The sequence below is a fragment of the Colias eurytheme genome, chromosome 26, assembly GCF_061535395.1.
Source record: "Colias eurytheme isolate Ceu_HAF_F1 chromosome 26, ilColEury1 Martin Lab GWU primary, whole genome shotgun sequence".
NCBI lineage: Eukaryota > Metazoa > Arthropoda > Insecta > Lepidoptera > Pieridae > Colias > Colias eurytheme.
The window spans coordinates 8132972-8154724 of record NC_143005.1 but is presented as its reverse complement, the minus strand read 5'-3'; the positions used below and the strand labels follow the sequence as shown (position 1 = coordinate 8154724).

The following is a 21753-nucleotide window of genomic DNA, read 5'->3' as shown; positions in this document are numbered from 1 at the left end:
TCATTTTGACTTCGAACAGTTTTTTGGGGTAGCTCTTCAAGCTCCCAGAATTTTGTGAGCATTTTGTGAATTTTGTTAGAAGTAGGGTTTGTAATTATGGCATGATTGCAATGAATTTCGTTACTACGAGAATTATTGATTGGGCCAGCTATTAACCAGCCGAATTTAGAATTTTGCAATTTAGGATTATTAGGACCTAAAGAAAGCTGTTCGCTTTCTAGAATGTCCCAGAAGATATCTGCTCCAATTAAAACTTCAATCGGAGCTGGCTTGTAGAACTCAGGGTCCGCCAAAGTTAAAGAATTAGGTATTTTGAGACCTTGAATGTCAACTGGGGCCTTAGGTAAGCGGCCCGTCAATTCGTTGAGAACAAGACATGAAAGAGTAACGCTGTAGTTGCTATTTAGAGATTTTAATTGAGTGAGACAGCTTTCGTGCACTGTATTAGAAGAATTATTGCCAATGCCAATGACATTCATTGCCTGCAATGGGCAAGTTCTCAATGACATTCTTCGTTGCAGGGATTTAGTGACAAATGAAGACTGGCTGCCACAATCCAAGAGAGCACGAACCTTTTCTACTTGCTTATTAATAGGGTTAAAAACTTCTATCAATGCTGTAGATAGGAGAACATGTTTGGACATTTGTCTAGAAAAAGCTGCTACAGATTCGCTTGATTCAACTTGTTCATCTGTGCTGAAGTTGGCAGTGACGTCATTATTAGAATCATGGAGACGAGTGTTGTGTTTTTGCTGGCATTGTCGACATGAACCCATGCGGCAGTTACTGACAGGATGCCCTTGTCTGAGGCAATTTCGACATAATTTATATTTATTTACATACGACATCCTATCTTGAATGTTTTTAGACTTAAATGTAGGACAGTCATAAATTCTGTGATTTCCGTTACAAACTATGCAAAGATAAATATTTAATTTATTTCGATTAGATGTAGAAAATGAATTAGTATTTCTATTTGTATTAAATTTATTATTTTTTTGTGAATTTAGTTGTGAGGGACGTGACGTGAATTGTGATTTAGAATTATTTTGGGATTCATTATTAGTGCCAATCTTATTGCGATTTAAAGATTCTAACACATCTGCACGGTTGATTAAAAATCTTTGAAATTGTTGCAAAGTTGGAATGTCATCAATAGTATTTCGATACTCTTCCCATTTAACAAGAGTACATTTGTCCAATTTAGAAGTCAAAATAAATATTATAAGTACATCCCAATAGTCAGTAGGCTGACCCAGGCTAGACAAGGCGCGAAGATTTTTTGTAACATGATCGACTAAAAAACGTAGTGACTTGTCTGACTCACGAGTTAAAGATTGAATATTAAGTAAAGAATCTAAGTGATGATCAACAAGAAGCCTTTTGTTATTATATCTGTCGCAAAGTAGCGTCCAGGCTGCCTGGTAGTTTGCTGTTGACACTTCGAGATTAGAGACAATCCGTGCCGCATCACCCACAAGGTAAGAAAGTAAATAATGAAATTTATGTATATCAGTAATATTTTTGTTTTTATGAACAAGATTTGAAAATGTATCGCGGAACTCTAGCCAACGGAAGTATGAACCATCAAACTTTGAGATTTCGATTCGTGGTAATTTAACATTTGAGTCTTGATGGAAAGAGTCTTCATTGCCCAACGATTTCCTACGATTTTCGTTGTCATTAAATAAATTATCATATTGTTTTATCATTATTTTAGCAGAAGCAATACTTTGGACGAAATCGTTCTCAATGTCGTCTCTCTCATCAATCTCAGAATCTATATTTTCAGAATTAAGAACCTCAATCTCAGTCTGCAACACATCAAACTTTGTTGACAATGCTTCAAATTTGCTAAGTTTCAATTTAAATTCAGCCATTAATAGTTCGTCCATTGAAATGGACTCGCTAATTCTGTCCAAATAATTTTTAAATTTTGTAATTTGGCCCTTAATAGCAGACCTTTTTGAATATAAATCTCTTAATAACTTTGGATTAGGTTCCGTAGACATTTTGTAAAATAGTTTAATTGAATATTGTTATGAAATTAAAATTTAATTGTATGTAATTATTTTGAAATTATGTAATTATTTTTCGATTAATTAATTATTTAAATGCACGTCAACAAGCCTGATAAAATTATGGAAGAAATAAAATGCTTATCTCACGCTCCTCGCCCGGTGGAACCTGCCGCTGGTAGCCGGGCTGCTGCTCACACGCAGCTGCTTCGCAGAAGATCGTGCAAGCGATATTTAGTCGCCTGAGAAGACGGCTCCTGAAATTATTCGGCGAAGTCGAGTTTATAAGCGAGAAGGGCTATGATATTCGAGATTGTTGTTAACAAAAAATGAATTTAATTTGGAACAAATGAATTACGATTTACATGCCAATCCCGCAAGGGAATCTGGCGTGAAGAAATGATAATAGGTATTGATAAACCAATATTGCTATAATTTAAATTGTTTTACACAAATGGAAGCGAAATAATAGGTAATTTTTGGATAAATATGAACGTGAATTTTATGTTATAAGGTTAGGTATAGGAATGTGTTATTGGAATTAAGGATTTGCACTTAACTTGGTACTATGAGCTGCACTCCGGCACGACACTTTAGCTGTATCGTTGTTCAGACGAGCAGGTTATCCTTTTCGACAGGAATCAGTCCCAAATTGAAGTCTTCAATTCCAGAAACAATGTTGCGTAGATGTGTAGATATTTTGTAATTAACTCGTATTTTGCGGTGAAATCCGTTTTCGTCCTGTCACGGTCGCCAAATTGTTCCCGCTTTAGGCATGGGAACTGGAATTTCTTTAGGGAAACTCAATATTACTTGTATAAAGATTTTATTTTCAACACCAACGCCCCATTTGTACAAAGGTTTCTTTTTGAGAAAAAAAATACATTCTACCCGGCCAATAAATAATAAATAAAAACGACAATCCATGTCGGTGCGCGCGCGATTGCTATTATAAATTAACAGGCGTAGACAGACCCGAAATTTTGTGTCAGTATCTCCCGGCCTAACATGTGCAATGTGTAAATGTGTTGACGTTCCAGCTCTTCTTAATATAGGTATACGTATTATATGAAAAAAAACAATGCGTGAAAAAGAAGAATATCATTGAAAGAAAAATTAACACTAACTCTAAGGTAAGGTTGTCAAATCATGGAAATTGTTATGGTAAACTTCATCGATAAATATGTTTCCAAATGTTTCACTCGAAATAAGTACAGGTCGCACGGTGGTTCTAGATCGCTCGAGGAAAGTAGTGGGGGCAATCGGCGCATGTGTACAATCGTGCACTGAAATTCTTAGCGTGTTATTAAGCATTTTTTATTTCGTATTTTTTAACTTTAGTAACTTTACATACTAATATTATAAAAGTGAAAGTGAGTTTGTATGTCTGTTATATCTTCACGCCTAAATGGCAATGCCGATTTTGATGAATTTTTGTACAGTGAAAGTTGGGACCCTGGAGACGGATATAGGCTAATTTAAAAGCGGGCGAAGCCGCGGGTAAGAGCTAGTTTATGATAAGTTGATAACACTAGTTTTTACTTGTAATTTATCTTGCAACTAGGTAAATTAAGAAAAAAAAAAGTAAACAGTTATTTGGCGACTGCAGTAGGCAGATTGATCCGGTACTTTGGGCATTGCCTGGTTTTTTTTGGCAATCGAAGGTTATGGTTTGAAGGATTTCGTTTTCTTCTTGCAATATTGCATAGAAGGCTTTATATTTAAGGCGATGATGTCTTTTTTCGACCATAAGTGCATTTTTTTTTGAAGCGTCCTTCTCCGTTTTTATGCGTTCTAATAGTTCAATGCACGTTGAACACACGTCTGTTCTAGGATTCCCAAAGCATATATTATACTTAGTATTAAAAACATGTCTGAAAAAACTTTGTTTAACTCTCAAGTCCTCGTCACGGGCAGCGTTATACATACGCCACATTTTACGTATTGTCAAGCCTGAATCAAGATATTATTTAATACGTAAAATCACACGAAAATTATTCATCCGGCATTTTTATTAACTGATACAATTGTGGTTTTAACATGTCGTCATCGTATTCTATACCTTTCTCGGACAGCCAGGCTTGCTTATCCGCTTTTCTGGTGATTGAAGTGGGTGCATACTGTTTACTATGATAGGCAGCGATATCAACCACGACAACAGAATTGGGTGGAGTATTAGGAATTAGTTGTGTTTTTAACCATTTTTCGTAATGCTTGTAATTCATGTTGTCGTGGTAGTCTCCTGATTTTCCTCCAGGTTTAAATGTGAGCAACGCATTTGGAACAAAGCCCGGATCCAGCATGTACGATGACCACACGTTGTCCCTTAGAAATAGGCGTTTTAAGGCCCTTGGTTGAACCATATTCTGTCCAAGCTTTGGGATCAGAATGTGATGAATCCACTTACGATTCATCCGTGTAAATTATTGGTCGTCCTTCTTCACGATATTTTTTTAGTTTTTTTAGGTACTCGATTCGTTTGAGTCGGATGTTTGTGATTTCTATCTAACGGCCGCTTTCTATATTGAATCTCAATCCCTAATTTGCTGGTCGAGATTGATATTTCAATCCATTTTCTACTTTTAGTATTTCAATAACCGATCGATGGATCGCTAACTCGATCTTTTTTTTCAATCCATCTTTGGGAGGGCCGATCGGGTTTTTAGATTGGTATTTGTATGAAAGTGAGAGTATGGTGTTTTCTTTAACCGATCTCTGATTTTGACAAATCGATTTTTGAACGTTATAGATCTTTATTTGTGATCCTCCAATTTTGACCGATTGTATTGATAAAAGGCGTGAAAATGGAAATATTTTCAAGTGATAGTGATCTTGAATTATTAGCTCAGCTGTCGGATTGGGATAGTAGCGACAGCGAACAAGAGAGAGCTGTGTCCTCAAAAACTTTTCGACGAATAAACTTCATGGCAAGTTTAACTGACGCAGAGTTTACATTCAGATTCAGAATGAACAAAGCCTCAGTAGAATCTGTCTTTAATGAAATAATGCCCTATATCAAAGTGAAATCAAGACGGTAAGAAATTTATTTGTTTGCTCAAATTGCTTCAAAATGTATATAAACATAACCTAAAAATTGGATACATAACTAAAGTACCTATCATTTTCAGGAATAATGGTATACCACCATTGCATCAACTTTTATTGGCACTTCGATTTTATGCATTGGGTACAATGCTTAATTCAGTGGCCGACTTTGCTGGAGTATCCTTATCATCAGCTTGTAGAATAGTGGCAGATATATCTGCTGCTATCGCTAGATTGTATAACAAATATATTTTTCTGCATTCTAGAACTACAGATAAATTTTATAACATAGCTCAATTTCCTAGAGTATGTGGTGCTATTGACTGTACACATGTACACATTCAGTCTCCATGTAGGTATACAAGTACTGATTTGTTATCAATAAAAAATTTGCAATTTACTTAATTACTATTTGTTTAGAAAGTTGCCATACATTTGCTACAACAAATAAAATAAAATATTATGTATTTCAGGTTCAACAATAGGAGAGGAATATAGAAATAGGAAAGGATACTTTTCAATCAATGTCCAAGCCGTTTGTGATGCAGACCTTAAATTAATGAATGTTGTTGCTCGGTGGCCTGGTTCTGCTCATGATGCTACAATTTTTAATCAGTCAGTATTAAAAGGTAAGTAATATTGGGTTTATTGCCCTTTTAAATGTTATTAACATTTAAAATAATATGAATTTCTAATGTATCTAACTCTTATTACAGCCCAGTGTGAAGATGGTATTCTAGGAAATCGCTGGTTGCTCGGGGACAGTGCCTATCCAAACCGGCCTTACTTGCTCACACCTTTGTTAAACCCAGCAACTGCCCAGGAAATAAACTACAATGAGGCCCAGATAAAAACTAGAAACACAATTGAAAGGTAAAATCACCATTTTATAAAGCTTTCACTATACTAGAGATTATAAAAATTAAGTACCTACCTATTCATTTACTTTTTATTAACCAAGTTTATAAAAAAATGTATTTGTTTGTTTAGGACATTTGGAGTCTGGAAACGTCGCTTCCCAGTAATATCCTTGACCATGCGGTTGTCATTATATAACATACAAACAGTTATAATTGCTACAGCTGTTCTTCACAATATCTGCAGAAATTATAACATTGAAGAAGTACCCCCTGAAGTAGAAATGCCAGACGATAATGAAACTACTGTGATATCAGAGAATTCGGACAGTATTGAAAATGATATCAGAAATAGACAAGGACTGATTTCTAATTATTTTTAAAACTTATTACCTACCTATTTATTTTACAAAAATATGAATAGTCTGTCTTGAGATAATTTGTAAATTCCTTTGATTAGATTTTTATCATTAACATTTTGTCTTTATTATCATACCTTTTATTAGCTTCAAATTATTAAACAATGATAATTTCAATAAAACATTAATTTTTCAAAATAGTTTATTTAGTTACATACCTACATAAAATATATTTACACGAAATTATATAATTTTAAAAATCCTCACCCTTCAGCTTCCTTATTTCTAATTTTAATTTTTCATTTTCTAACTCTAATTTTTCATTTACTAGCGTTAAGTTTTTATTCTGTAATAATAAAGTTTCATTCTTCTCTCTCATTTTAGTTTCTAACATTTGTTTTTTAATGTTATAATACTCTGCCAATGCCTTGTTTCGAGCTTGACACCCGTTGTCTGGCTTCAGTAGCTTCCGCTTAACACCACCTGTAAAACAAAAATGCATTAAATATAGGAAAACATAATGTTTAAAATTTCATCAAAATTCTTTTAGTAGTTTTTGCATGGAAAAGTATCAAATATCCATCCTCACAAACTTTAATGTTTATTCATCTTCACAATCTTCATGTAGGTACCTAACATATATGTTCCAGGTCATAGTCTACCTGTGTGCCAAAATTTTATCCATATTGGTTGAGCCAATAAAGCATTATTGTGTAACAAACATGCAAAGTATCACATTATTATTATGTAATAGGATATTACCACTAGTTTTGAAATTCCTTTTTTCAATGGAATGGATATTGGGCGTACCCAGCGACACCAACTCATCCCCAATGCCATTGGCTGGCACTTCATTGCCCATGGACACAGATGTATAATCCATGGACGGCGTAGGATTTTCCACAGGCAATGGAGTGTCAATCAATAGCATTGGATGATCAGCTGGCACAATATAAGCTGTCCCAACACTCCCATCACCATCACTATCACCAATAAGTTGGGGCTCAGCATCACCACCAAACCTCACTGTGAGACCCTCTCCAGTGCTGCCCAGTAATGCTGCTACCCTGTCCAGGGCCCCAAGTCTGCTATTTTTTATAAATTCGTCATTCCAACACGATCCCATTGTCATTTTGATAAAAGTTTGTAATCTGCTAAATTCATAATGGTCGATCAGTGGTCGGTCAGTGGTCTCGTAATGGAATCGTGGCAGAATGACATTGTCGTATTGCCATTATTATAAAACCCGGTAGTAGAAATGATTTTCGAAAAACTACTACTAAATTTTAACATTTACTCATGCCAGATTTCATTTTTAAACATTTTTACATATTATTTAATAATGTTATAAGCAATCTGAAGTAGTAAGAAGTTCGTAAATAGCAAAAACATTAAAATGTGTAACGCGGATAAAAGTGAAACTCAATAATGTTTTATCTGTTTAGCTGTCAAAGTCAAATGTGACATTACTACTTGTTTACAATTCTAGCGGCCGGTGTTTAGCTATTTATTTTCATTGTGTTTTATTTATAATAGCACTGATGAATGGATAAAGAAAACTAAGCTAAAGATTTTAACTAATTAATAGTCCTATTTAAATTGTTGGCTTACAGCTAAATCACTAAAATACCTAAGGGATTAGAAACATTGAGAAAACAACTTCAATAAAAAATCAACAAAATTCAATTTAATGTAACTAGATAAGGAAAAATGACGATAACAATTAACTATTTGTTAATTTCGAGCTTTTACATTTTAATATCAGCTACACTCGACAGGGGGACTTATTTATATAATTCAGTTTTTTGTTAGTGTATAAACAAGACAAGAGGTAACCATTTTTATTCAAGTACCGGTAAAACCTGCTAGCTTTGCCAACGGTTGCAGACTTTGCCATAGCCAACTTCTGAGGGAAAAACTGTAGTCACATCTTAATATCAGTTTTTTGTCATGTATGCATGCCTGTATAGTAAAATTTATGAGTTAAATGGCAACACCGAATGAAATGTGGCAGCCCAGCTTGTTTTTGAGATGTCATTTTCGGCGGTTACTTTTTTCGAATGTTGGCGGTATGAAACTTAGTGCTCCGGAACTTTTACAAAAACAAACGGGAAAAGCATTGCCTACGTAAGTATTTTTTTGATATTATGTTAACATAATGTTCTTTAGCTAAATAAAAGCTGATTTACTGTGCTACAAGCTACCTTTACTTCGCAATTGGTATTGGTAAATTCAACAACCCCAATCACAACGTCTGTGATGGTGACTTTGCCATGTTTTGTTGGAGGTTAGGGCTGCCACAAAATTTCTGATGAATATTTTAATTAAATTGTCATTGTAAGTACCTACTGACTGGTGAAAAAAAAATATAAATAGTTAGGTAGCCAGGTATGAAATACACAGTGCATGTGCTTAAATGAAGGTTGTTTTACAAAAGGTATTTATTTATTTATTTATTTAATTATTTATTGCACACACAAAAGAAATAGAGACACATAAAGTACAGCTAATAGGAAATAATGTGTACAAACGGATTTTAAAACTTGATTGGGTTGGTTCCTATCAAGTTTAAAATAACAACAATTTTTATATTCAATCAAGATCATATAAATAATAATTTGTCATTGTTTAAATCTTTTAGGAATGTCGTGTAATGTGTGATATTAAAAAAAAGTTAGTTAGTTTAATGAAAATTTCTTTTTTTTTGTTTTATTATGTAAAACGATTCAAAGTTAAGAAACTAACTAGAAGTAATTGATTATGTTTTTTTTTTACTTTTATTAAATTGTTCCTACTACGAAAACATTTTTATTTGACAACCCTAACCCTAACTTCTTCATATATAGGAAATATTTTGGAAAGGTTGGTGAATTTGCCACCTACTTAGAGAGTTAAATTACCAGTGCTAAATAATACAAAGTTTTTACTTTATTTTACGGGATATAGGAAGAGTGCAAATATATTACTTTTTAACCTCATAAACTCCAAAAATTTCATTTTTTCTTTCATATGGCAAATTTACCAGAAGTGACAGCTAACTTTGCCATAATTGTTTTTATGCTTAAAATATTATAATTTACAAAAATGAAATAGATATTTAGTAATCATGTAAATTTTCATGAAATTTACTACGTCTAGGTGCAGGTTACTCATTACGTTTTCATACAATTAAATTTTTTTTAAGCGAATCAAACTTTTTGACACATGAAAAAGTGGCAAAGTAAGCAGGTTTCACGGTAGGTAGGTATATGAACATATTCAATGAAATTAAAACACATTATTTAGGTATCTTATTTTGTATTGTATCTTTTAAAAACACGTTTTGCAAATTTCGAAATGATTTTTTTTCATTAAATAATTTCAATCTTCTATTTTCATTATTGCTTCTGTTAAAAAAATCGCTTTCTATATCGAAGGCGTTCAAAACTGAAAGAGAAATTAGTGATATTTAAATTTTGTATTATAGGTACTGTGTATAATATATTTAAAGACAAGTAATGTTTCACTCAGTAAATGTTTAATCAAAACCTCACATTTCCAAATTTAATTTCAAAATCTTAGCTAAGATTCTCATCATTTTTATCAGTAATTTGGTACATCAGATTGACTGAAACACTACTTTAGATGACACAACTAAAACAAAATGCAGATGTTGTAGTCAGTTAGTTATTTACATTTTACTGTTTTCTCCAAAATCAGAAAAAGTGGAAAAGTGAGGTTTTGTTCTTCACCTCCTCAATTAGTAAAAGTTTGGGCAGTAGGTAGAAATTTCTACTTTCTAACCAATACTTACAATCATAACATTAAGAGAATGGAAGCCCTTTCTGTTATAATATCGCTCCTCATGTATGTGTGGTCTTAATATTGCTACATGTGTGCCGTCAATACAACCCAGGACGCCAGGAAATTTAAATTTCTGATAGAACCTGAAAACTTTTTAACTAAGTAATTCTGATAAGGTACAACAGGCAATACAAACAAAACATCAGGGTATATTTAATTTCTCACTTGGCCTTTATAATATTCCTTTCATCACATTGTGTAGGCCATTTAATATATTTGTGGTATATTTTATTGAGTGCCTTTGTCACTTCATTAATTGATCTTGACACAGTAATTTGTGCAACATTATGGAGGGCACTCTGTCCAATCAAAGTTTGATAGGACCCTGATGCATAAAATGCAAGTGCTATTAGAATCTGCAATAAAAAATATAACAAATCAACTATTTCGTGTTTATAGCTACAGAACAATAAATCAATGAAAATCAAATTCAGATTACTAACCTTCATTTCTGCCGATATGCTATCGTTTCGACGCGGTCTGGCCATAAGGGGAATGAGTTCTTCAATTAACCCCCTTACTGAGTCCTTTCCAAGGCGAAACGTTTTTACAAATTCCGCCTCGGAAATATCAATAAAGGGGTTTGTACTAATTCTCGTCAAGCGACGGGCTCGACGACGTCTTTTGCATTCCGCCCGTCTTCTTTCTCTAGCATCCACTGCGGCTAGCTCGAGAATATTTGCTCGTAGTGAATACATTTCTCCACTCAATATTTCACAAAGTACAATACAAACACGATAGATAACAAACTCTTTTCGACAACCGAGCTATTATAAGCAATGACTGCACAATGACGATCCAATGGTAGGTCAATGATCAAAGGAACTGTCAAAATTTTAGCAGATTACCCCATACGTCAGTCATTCATTTGTCATTATGTACGAGATTACCATTCTAAGCCATTTCTTTCAATGGAATGTCAGTGGTTGACCATTGGAAAGTCATAATGACACCATTATAATAGTAGATTACCAAACTTGTCAAAATCAACAATTTTGAAATCAATGATAGACCATTCTGACACTATTGTAATAGCAGACTTGAGGCCCTGGATCTCATCTGGAGGAAAGTACCCTGGTGGCCCACCTCCAGTCTGGAACATAATTTGACATAATCATTAATTATATATTTAAAAAAATTCCTCATCAACATGTTCTGGACTACCATTTACAGTACCTACTTAACTATAAGTAAAATATAACATAACATCATGCCCTGTATTCCCCAACAGGTTGAGCAGCGGTAGCACACCCTGGCACACCCACATTTTGCCAGTTATGTTTTAAGGCAAGCCTATTGCCATCTACCGGGCACATATCCAGACTCCGGGCAGCTACTGAGAAATTCCTAATGTTAAAACTTAAAAACACTGTCCAACCTGAAAATACTGACTAATACCTCATGCTCAGCAGTCGCTTACAACCACTAGTCTAGTTATTAGACTAACAAGCAGGCAAGGCTAGTCCAAGTTTTGTATTTTTAGGGTTTATCTATTTTAAACTTAATTTACCTTTATCCGTTCCATCTGCATGAGACCAATGCGCTTTCGCGAATTCTTTTTCAAGTTTTCCCACTTAAGACGCAGTTGTTGTGGTGTACGGCGACAGGTGCCTATATTTGCATTGAAGACCCCTGCAATCCGTGTCCATTCTTCTATCTTCATTTTATTACTGGTGGCATTGGTCTTCTTGTTATACAATATCTTGCTCCCCTCAATTAAGGAGAGCAGCCCTTTCGTCTCTTCCTTCGAAAGAGGTTTAGTTTTACTCTACAAACAAATAAAATAAAACTTAGTAAGTTTTGTACGAAATGGCGCGAAATACCGCGCCACGCGTTTATCTTTTACATAGAAAATTATACATTTGTGGACGTGAATGTTTATTGCACGTATATTTAGTATAATTATTTACTTACAGTTTCTGCCTCTGACTCCATTTTTTATTTAACTTTCTTCTTTCCAAGGAACAAACAAACTTGAGACTATAATAATATAATTTAAGTTAATTTTGCCAATGTCAAACTGACTGACTGACGTTTGCGATTGACTGACGTTCCGTTCCTCTTCAACAAAACGTATGTTACTAATCTAACGTTAACGTTATAGTACTTTACCGCTGCAACTTTGCAATCAATTATTATTATTACTGTGTATGCAATTTCTTGTGATTATACATAAAATAGATTAGCTATAAGAAAGCAAACACCATTTTACTCATTAACAATTGCTGATGTTCTTTTACTGCAAATGCGTAAAACAAAACGTTAAGGAGGGCGCAAATTTATGACCAATCCCTTTTTTCTAATGGATTTGGAGACGAGATCGGCTTATTGAAATGCAGATTCAACATCAATCGACGGATCGGATAAAATCTGGATCAATAGAAATCTAAGATTCACGATCGAATATTGAAAGCGGCCGTATACCTTCCTGTTATTTTCGGTCTTTTTCCATTTAAACCTCAATTCTTTAATAATCTGACGTAGACTAGTTTTAGAGCCTTGAAAATTGATATCTTCCTATAACTTTTGTCTTAATTTTTCTACCGTAGGAATTTCTTTATTAGTTAAGTGAAAGTTATGAATACATCTTTTTATGACTCCTTGGTCAAAATTATCAATGCCCGTTATCGGTTTTGCGCACGGTATTTTCTTTCCAGGAGTTCTAAATACCGTCAAAGACTCGGAATTTGCGGCCTGTGTGGTAATTCTCCTGACTGTTATCACAGATGTATTTGTTACTAGTGCTGTTCTTTTTTGTTCTTGTTTCAAATTACTCATAACTTGTTGTAGGATATTTTCGTTAGTTGTACCAGCTTCCGCAGTTTCTTCCCGAATTTGTTCTAAAATGTTACAGATTTCAATTAATACGGACTGATCGATGGTATTCGTTGTTCTATTTGCAAACAGGTACGCCTGTAATCAAATGTTTAAAACCTACCTTCACACTTTAATTCTTTTCCTATATTATCCCATATGATATTTTTCTTCTTAGAATTCAAATAATATGGATTACGAAGATCGTAAAGTAAAGCATTCTGCCGTACAAGTTCTATCAACCTTTCTGCATTCATGTTGCACTTGCAGATAAATCATTAACTTTAACAAAAATCGGATAGCACTGTCAGAGCGACCGTGCGACCGAGCGTGCTCCGGGACACTGACGCCTGACACGGAGCTGTGTGAACCAGTTCATACAATTTGTACGTAACCGATTTTTTCCCCGTCCCTGACGGAACACGGCAGGGACGAGTTCCCGGAAATGTGTGGACAGCGCTTAATTGTCGGGATGAAAAATCAATCGATTCACTCTGTGTTCGGGATTCTGATGAAGCTGCACCTGTTAGAGAATATGAACTGTATGATGAATTAGAAATATAATATGGTAATTGGCGGGATGATAAATCACTCGGAGTATGATTTCCTTGCACTTATTGGAGAACATGAATTGTAGGATGAAATTGTATAGGGGCGTTCACTATGACTAAACTGACCATTTTTCTTATGACTCAAAACGGGACGTCTATACATAATATATACCTGTGCATGTATGTATGGACCATACTACTAATAAAGGGTTTTCCAATAAGAGGTGTTATTATGATATTCAAAGAAAAATGCCATTTTTTATTATAAATCATCAGATGTTTATTTCATTACAAAGAGGAAGGTATGCCGTTAATAGTGGAAAATAACATCAGGCAAATGACCACCACGGCCACGCTTACAGGACAAAATCCTTTTCATGAAATTTTCCATAACTAAATCGCAAAGTGGCTGCTCTATGTCCTCGATAGCCTCACGAATTCCATCTTTGAGGTCTTGAATCGATATTCGCTCTCGATATCGCTGTTGGCGTAGACGTTCTCCTTCACGTGGCCCCAAAGAAAGAAGTCGCAAGGTGTTAAATCACAAGATCTCGGTGGCCAATTGTGATCACCTCTTCGAGAGATAACACGGTCCGGAAACTTTTCCCTTAAAAGATCAATGGTTTCGTTGCTTGTGTGGCACGTAGCGCCGTCTTGTTGAAAGTGAACGTTGTCCAGATCAATACCATCCAATTCCGGCCATAAAAAATCGTTAATCATCTCTTGATAGCGCAATCCATTCACCGTAACTGTTGCGCCAGCCTCATTTTCGAAAAAGTAAGGTCCAATGACTCCGTCGGACCATAAACCGCACCAAACAGTCACACGTTGAGGATAGAGAGGCTTTTCAACAATAACTCTTGGGTTTTCTGAGCCCCAGATGCGACAATTTTGCTTGTTGATTATAAAAGTCGTTATTTTATAAATTATATTCAATTAAAATACAATTATGTTCATGTTGCAAATTGTTAGTGCGAAAGTGTTTGAATACTTCCACCCAACGAGTTTCTGTGTGCTTTTTTAAATTGTTCCAGTCCGTAATTTTTTCTGGAGTGACGTAGTTTACAATTAATGAAAATTCGTCAAATACTTCCGTATGTTTAGTACTGTCAATATATCCATTTTCAAATATAAATTTATAAAGAATAGAAAAAATTCGATCACGAGGCGGGAAAATGATCGATTTTTTTCTATTCCCTATAAATTTATATTTATAAAGCATTTGAATGCCATAAAACCATAAATATCAATATCCATTTCCAATCAATACATCCAATGCTTTTGTACATCTTCCCACGCAGGTACTTTTCTTAAATCTGCCCAATTAAATATCTCCATTTCTGTTGTAAGAAAGTTAGTCCATTCTTCCAAATATTCTCGACTCGTTTTATAAAATTCTGTAGCTGTTCTTTTCACAAAATCTTCATCAATATTATCTTTTAGTTTTGTGATTAAATTACGAACAGTAAATGGAAGAAACTGATTGGTTTGTTTCTGAATGAGTTGATTGATTTCTTTTGCAGCATCAATGGCCGATATATACAACACTTTCCTTGGTTTGATTTAATCCCATAGTAAAATTGTAAAATAATGTATAAAGAAAAATAATTGTATATAGATAGTTGTATAAAGTTTGAAAATAAAAATATTGAATAAAATTTTTCATTCTTTACATTCAAAGAATTACGTGACCTAAAACAACAACATACAATTTGCAACCATGCAAAAATTGTAATAACAATGGCTATATGTACATGTTTAAAACATAAATTTAATTTTTTGGCATTTTTCGTATTCGCCCCGATCGTGTAACATAATTTTTACAGCTGGATTTGACTGTTTCAAATGTAACCTTTTTAATTACCTTTTTTGTATGTAGCGAATCATTAATTTTACTATCACTCATATTATTGTTAACAGACTTACCTGTGAACTTAGTCACAATATTATTATCATCAGGTAAAACGTATGCAGGTTTTAACCTATCTACTGAAACGTTAAGTTATGCCAATTTGTTTATTTACCAATAACCACAAACTATTGGTTATGGCCTGGGGTATTTCAAAGAGATGCAATTCTTTTAAAGTATTTTACAGTAAATCAAAATATTCAGCAATGACGAATGGATCTGTCATTTTCTTTCGCACGTATTCTACAGACTGTGCTTTTTTTATAGACAATCCATGTCGTTTCCGAAAATTGATGAACCAGTCTGCACCTAGGACATTGTTTTTAACCCTTAATAAGGCTCGCGCCTGTGTTACAGCTGTTGTTATTCATATACTAGTATTTCACCTGGTTTCGCTTTTTTTATTTCATTTATTTTTTATTTTTTTTTATGCGTTACGAACTTTTATTTTATTTACCTATGAATATTATCATGCATGCTAAATAAAAAGCGGTATTGCAATCGCATTTTTATTCTAATTCTTATAATTAATATAGCTAATTACAAGTAAGCTAAAAGCGTTGTTCGGTTTTTTATTAATTACGTTCACGACTAAGACGTCACTTATTACATTGTGTGCTTCAATCAGTAATAAAACAGATTCAATAGAGGAAAGACGTTTCATTTCAACACTAAAACACAGTTTATGCAAAAACGAGCCTTATTGCCGCAACATATGGTCGCATTCGTACCGGATTATCTGAGCTACAATCGAAGAACAAAAGAAGCACCCGTGCAATTGATCGCGATAAGACGCTCATTATACAGCGTTATTTGTTACGAAGTTGTTATTGAAAGACAATATTTATGATGGCGAATAATAATACGGAACAAATTATACGTGTTTTGGAAAGTACGGCGGAACTCATCAAAAAAACGCAAATTAACATATCTAAGTGTCCTAAACAAAGACTATCTAAAGGATATATACAATCGAGAATTAAACATTTGGAGGACTATTGGCAAACCTTTCAAAGCGCACACTTAGATTTAGTTAAGATAACGCCGCGGGAACAAAAGGCGCTTTTACCATACTTTGTCAACGAAGAATTTTACATTCACGAGGACCTTTATTTATGCATACTCGCTGATTTGAAGGATAAATTATTGAACATGGAATCCGCTGCATCAGCCCTGGAGTCCAGCCATGACAACACCGTGGTACACATCAACGAACGAGTGAGGTTGCCGCGGATTGAGTTACCTACGTTCGCCGGGAGCTACGAAGAATGGCCGACATTCAATGATTTATACCTAAGTTTAGTGCACAACAACAACACGCTTTCCGAGGTACAAAAACTACATTACCTTAAGTGCAGTGTATCAGGCGAGGCAGAAAGTTTATTACGTAATATTAGAATTACCGATGCTAATTATACACAGGCTTGGGAAACATTAAAATTAAGGTACGGAAATAAACGTTTAATTGTTAACTCTTTATTAAAAAGACTTTTTTCTCAGAAAAAATGTATGTCGCAAACTGCTTCACAGTTAAAATCATTATTAGATACTACTAATGAAGTTTTAAATAGTCTTGAAAATTTAAATGTATCCATCGACTCTTGGGATCCGATTATAATATTTCTTGTAGTACAGAAGTTAGACCCAGAGTCTCATAAAGCGTGGGAGGAATTTGCGTACACAAAAAGTGAAGAGTTACCGAAGTGGTTAGATTTAAAACAGTATTTAGAGTCTAAATTTCGTACATTAGAATTAATTACACCGCCTGTAAGGTCCACTAAAGAACGCGTTTTTCATGTGAGTACGTCCGTAAATTCTGTGAAATGTTGTATAATGTGTAATGAGAACCATAATCTGTGTAAATGTAAATCTTTTGCAAAACTGAATTGTAATGAACGTGTTGAATATGTAAAAAGTAAGAAATTGTGTTTTAACTGTTTGGCCCCAGGTCATTCGGCATTTAAATGTCGTATACCTTTGTCGTGTCACATATGTAAAAAGCGTCATCATTCTCTTCTACACCGATCAAATATAGGTACAGATTCGTCGGTATCCGAGATTACTACACAACCGTCGACATCAATGCGGACCGATGTAGATGAGAAGAAGGTGCATACTACAATGGCGTCTTTACATAGTCAAGGAGATGGTGAACATAAGGTAAGTCTCTTGGCAACTGCGGTAGTAGTCATTAAAGGTGAAAATGGATACACTACTACTCTTAAGGCACTAATAGATTCAGGGTCACAGGCATGTTTTATTACTCAACGAGCTGCACAAGTCTTAAAGTTACAGCTCAAGCCGGTTAATATGATAGTTACTGGCATGGAGTCTTTGAAGGTACATGTAAAGAATGAAGTCAAAGTAAATATTTTGTCTCGGTGGGAACCTAAGTTTGAGTTACCAGTACACGCCTACGTGATGTCAAAGTATTTAAAAATAAACTTACCTTCTAAAAATAGTATTAAACATGAGCTTGTACACTTTAACAATTTAAATTTAGCAGATCCAAACTTTTATGAGTCGGGTTGTATGGATCTTTTATTAGGTGTAAATGAATACACAAAAATTCTACAAGAAGGTTTAATCAAGGGTCCCTCAGGTATATGTGCTCAAAATACCAACCTGGGCTGGATCATTATGGGTGGAATTAATATGAAAGTTAACACTATACATAAGTCTTTAATGGTTACAAATTTAACTAGTGATTCAAATATTAATGACTTACTTAAAACTATATGGGAGATAGATATCGATACAAATAGAAAGTTAACTAAAGAAGAACAACTATGTGAAAATATATATGAAAGGACACATGAGAGAGATAGTAATGGAAAATATATAGTTACATTACCTTTTAAAACTGAAAAGCCGCTTTCGCCTGAAGGGAACACGAGAGAAGTAGCTGTAAGAAGATTGTTGCAATTAGAGAGAAGATTTAAAAGAGATCCAGATCTGAAAAAAGAATACCTGAAGGTTATAGAAGAATACAAAGAATTAAAACACATTGAAGAAGTACCTGAAAAAGAAATAAATAAAAAAGCAGTTTACTTACCCCACCACGCCGTTGTACGCCAAGATAAGGAGACCACGAAGACTCGAGTTGTGTTCGACGCTTCCTGTAAAGGTACTAACAACATATCATTAAATGATGAACTCTTATCTGGTCCAGTATTGCAAGAAGATCTTAGAAACATTATTATGAGGTGGAAAACTCATAAAATCTGTTTCGTATCGGATATTCAGAAAATGTACAGAATGATATGGATGAATAGGAATGACGTGGACTACCAAAGAATAGTCTGGCGAAATGATCCAGCTGAAAATATACAAGATATGAGATTACTTACCGTCACTTTTGGCACAGCATCCGCTCCATACCTAGCTGTAAGAACACTTAAACAACTTGCTGCTGATGAAGGTCATCATTTTCCTGAAGCTGCTAGAATATTAAACGAAGATTTTTATGTAGACGATTGCATGTCTGGTGGTGATAATTTAGAAAAATGTATTCAACTAAGAAAAGATTTGACGGAACTATTGCGAAGAGGAGGTTTTGATCTTAAAAAGTGGTCGTCTAATAGTGCAGAATTTTTACAATCTTTAGAAGCAAATGATAGATCTACAAAGGCGCATTTAGATATTAAATTAGATGGTATTGTCAAGGCATTAGGTGTTCAATGGAATTTGGGAACGGATCGATTCGAATATAATTTTAGTTTAGAATCAATAGATGATGATAACGTTATTATTACTAAACGCAATATTCTTTCTGATATACAAAAATTATTTGACCCATTAGGATGGATTGCACCTTGCATTGTTTTAGCTAAAATTTTAATGCAGAAGTTATGGCTTGAAAAAGCAAACTGGGATGAGGATCTTAATATTTTTATAAAAGAAGAGTGGAAGAATATTCGCAATGATCTCCAAAACATAAAGGATATTACTATAGACAGATGGCTTGGAACAGTAAATACAAATTTTGATACAATTGAAATTCATGGGTTTTCAGACGCTTCGACATTAGCTTATGCTGCAGTTGTTTACTGTCGTGTAAGAAATGATGATGGAACTTATAGTACAAGTCTAATTGCTGCAAGAACAAGGGTTGCACCACTTAAGACGATATCATTACCTAGACTTGAACTCTGTGGAGCTTTATTACTTTCTCAACTTTTAAAGCAAGTATCACAATCACTGCGTATACCAACATCCAAGGTTTTTGCTTGGACAGATTCATCAATTGTTATTGATTGGCTATTTGGTGAACCTTCAAGATGGAAAGCTTTCGTCGCAAATAGAGTAGTTGAGATAGTTTCTACAGTTAATAAGGAACAATGGTATCATGTACAATCTCACGATAACCCAGCAGATATAGCTTCGCGAGGAATGCTTGCTATAAATCTTAAAAACTGTGGCATTTGGTGGAAAGGTCCCACGTGGTTAAGAAACGATGAACTACAACTAGAGAGACCAGAATTTATACAAACTAATTTAGAAGAAAAGAAGATACCTATTAATACAGTCACACTAGCAAATACTATACAAGATAAAGTTTCATTGAAATTTGAAGAATTTGATACATTAAAAGAATTATTGAGAACAATAGCTTATTGTAAGAAATTTTTAAGGTTTAAAAAGAATAAAGAAGACATGAAAATAACAACTGAAGACATAGATGAGGCATTGAATACTTGTATAAAAATAGTACAAAGGGAAGAATTCGAATAAGAAATGGATTCATTAGAAAAAGGACCACAGGTGAAGAAAAACAGCAAGATTAAGACACTAAATCCCTATTTAGATGAAGATGGAATTATCAAGGTGGGCGGAAGGTTAGGAAATGCAGACATAGGAGAAGACGTTGAACATCCCATAATAATCGGGGAAGCACCTATCACTGTACCGCAACCAAATTTAGAATCTCTTAAATTAACACATTTATCTCGTTGGCAATATTGTCAAAAAATGTTAAATGATTTTTGGTGCCGTTGGCAAACTGAATATTTGACCAGTTTGCAACAGCGAACAAAATGGTTGAAGAAGAATGATGAATTTAAAGTAGGTGATGTTATTTTGATTAAACAACCTAATTTGCCACCTGGCAAATGGGCATTAGGGCGTATCACTGCCAAACACCCGGGGCCAGACGGTTTCACTAGGGTTTATAGTGTAAAAAGCGGTGATAGTGTAATAAAAAGAAGTGTATCTAAATTATGTTATCTTCCTATCAATACAGACATCAATTAATCATTCAAAACAAGCGAGTCAATTCATTTCGCATGTAATTGTTCTTTTGCTATGGTATATGTATGTGCATTTGATTAATTATAAAGTGTAAAATGTAAAACCTATCTGTATTGTTGTTATGTGTATAGGTACACAAATATTTATTATAAAACTGTCATAAAAATGTATAAAATTGTGTGTGTAAAGTAAAATATAAATAACAAAGCCTGCAAAGATTGTGTATTTGATAAATTTATTAAAAATTAAAGTAAAAGTTATAGTATTGTAAACAAATGTTCAATGTAATAAGTATATAACATTCAAATTTAAAGTACATATTGATTTAAGGTGTTATTTGTTAATTCATACAGCATGCCGCTTTATTTGTAAGTTAAGGAGACTAATTTGTTATTTGAAAGGACTAGTGTAGTCCTTTGGTGGGCGGTATGTTCGGTTTTTTATTAATTACGTTCACGACTAAGACGTCACTTATTACATTGTGTGCTTCAATCAGTAATAAAACAGATTCAATAGAGGAAAGACGTTTCATTTCAACACTAAAACACAGTTTATGCAAAAACGAGCCTTATTGCCGCAACAAGCGTGTTAAAAATATAATTATTCTTGGGGTGAAGCCTCGTGGAATAATTTAAAACATTTCTTTGCACATAGTGCAACTTGGCACGTGGAACATACTATTTTTGTTCTTCTCTCCTCTTTTTTTGTGCTACAAAATCGGCATCTTTTGTAAGTATTTCCTTCATCTGGAAGATGGACGCCGACATTGAGTAAACGTATCGCATCTGGAACTCCAAAGTTGTTACAAATAAATTATTACATGTAAATATCACATCTACATCCCCTAAGAAGCTTACTTTCATTCAAATTTCAGCGTTCTATTATTATTTGTATTTTGTATTGACATATTTGTGAGTTCAAACTTTCATATAGAGGAGGAGGTGGTAATTTGGAACCCCACTTTGTTTTTTGAGTATTTTAAGAAACCTATTTGACTAATCATCACAAAACTGTCTTTATATATTTAAAAACTTATTGGCTTTTATATTAGAAACTAATTTATATTAAAAAATACACATAATACGAAATAATTTGCTTTATTAGAAA

General features: G+C 34.0%; 2 protein-coding genes and 1 pseudogene across 2 annotated transcripts in view; 1 reads left to right on the top strand and 2 right to left on the bottom strand.

The window, feature by feature from the left end:
• Nucleotides 1-21753, top strand: part of LOC149897307 (uncharacterized) — a 41901-nt gene that overhangs the window by 7642 nt on the left and 12506 nt on the right. The window lies entirely within an intron of this gene.
• On the bottom strand, nt 3028-4523 carry LOC149897309 (uncharacterized; annotated as a pseudogene).
• On the bottom strand, nt 6418-7411 carry LOC149897308 (uncharacterized). The gene is made up of 2 exons (XM_090117013.1): nt 7042-7411; nt 6418-6762 (listed from the first exon to the last, which is right to left on the bottom strand). Exons 1-2 carry the CDS (start codon nt 7409-7411, stop codon nt 6533-6535), a joined length of 600 nt encoding a protein of 199 aa, XP_089973139.1. The 3' UTR covers nt 6418-6532.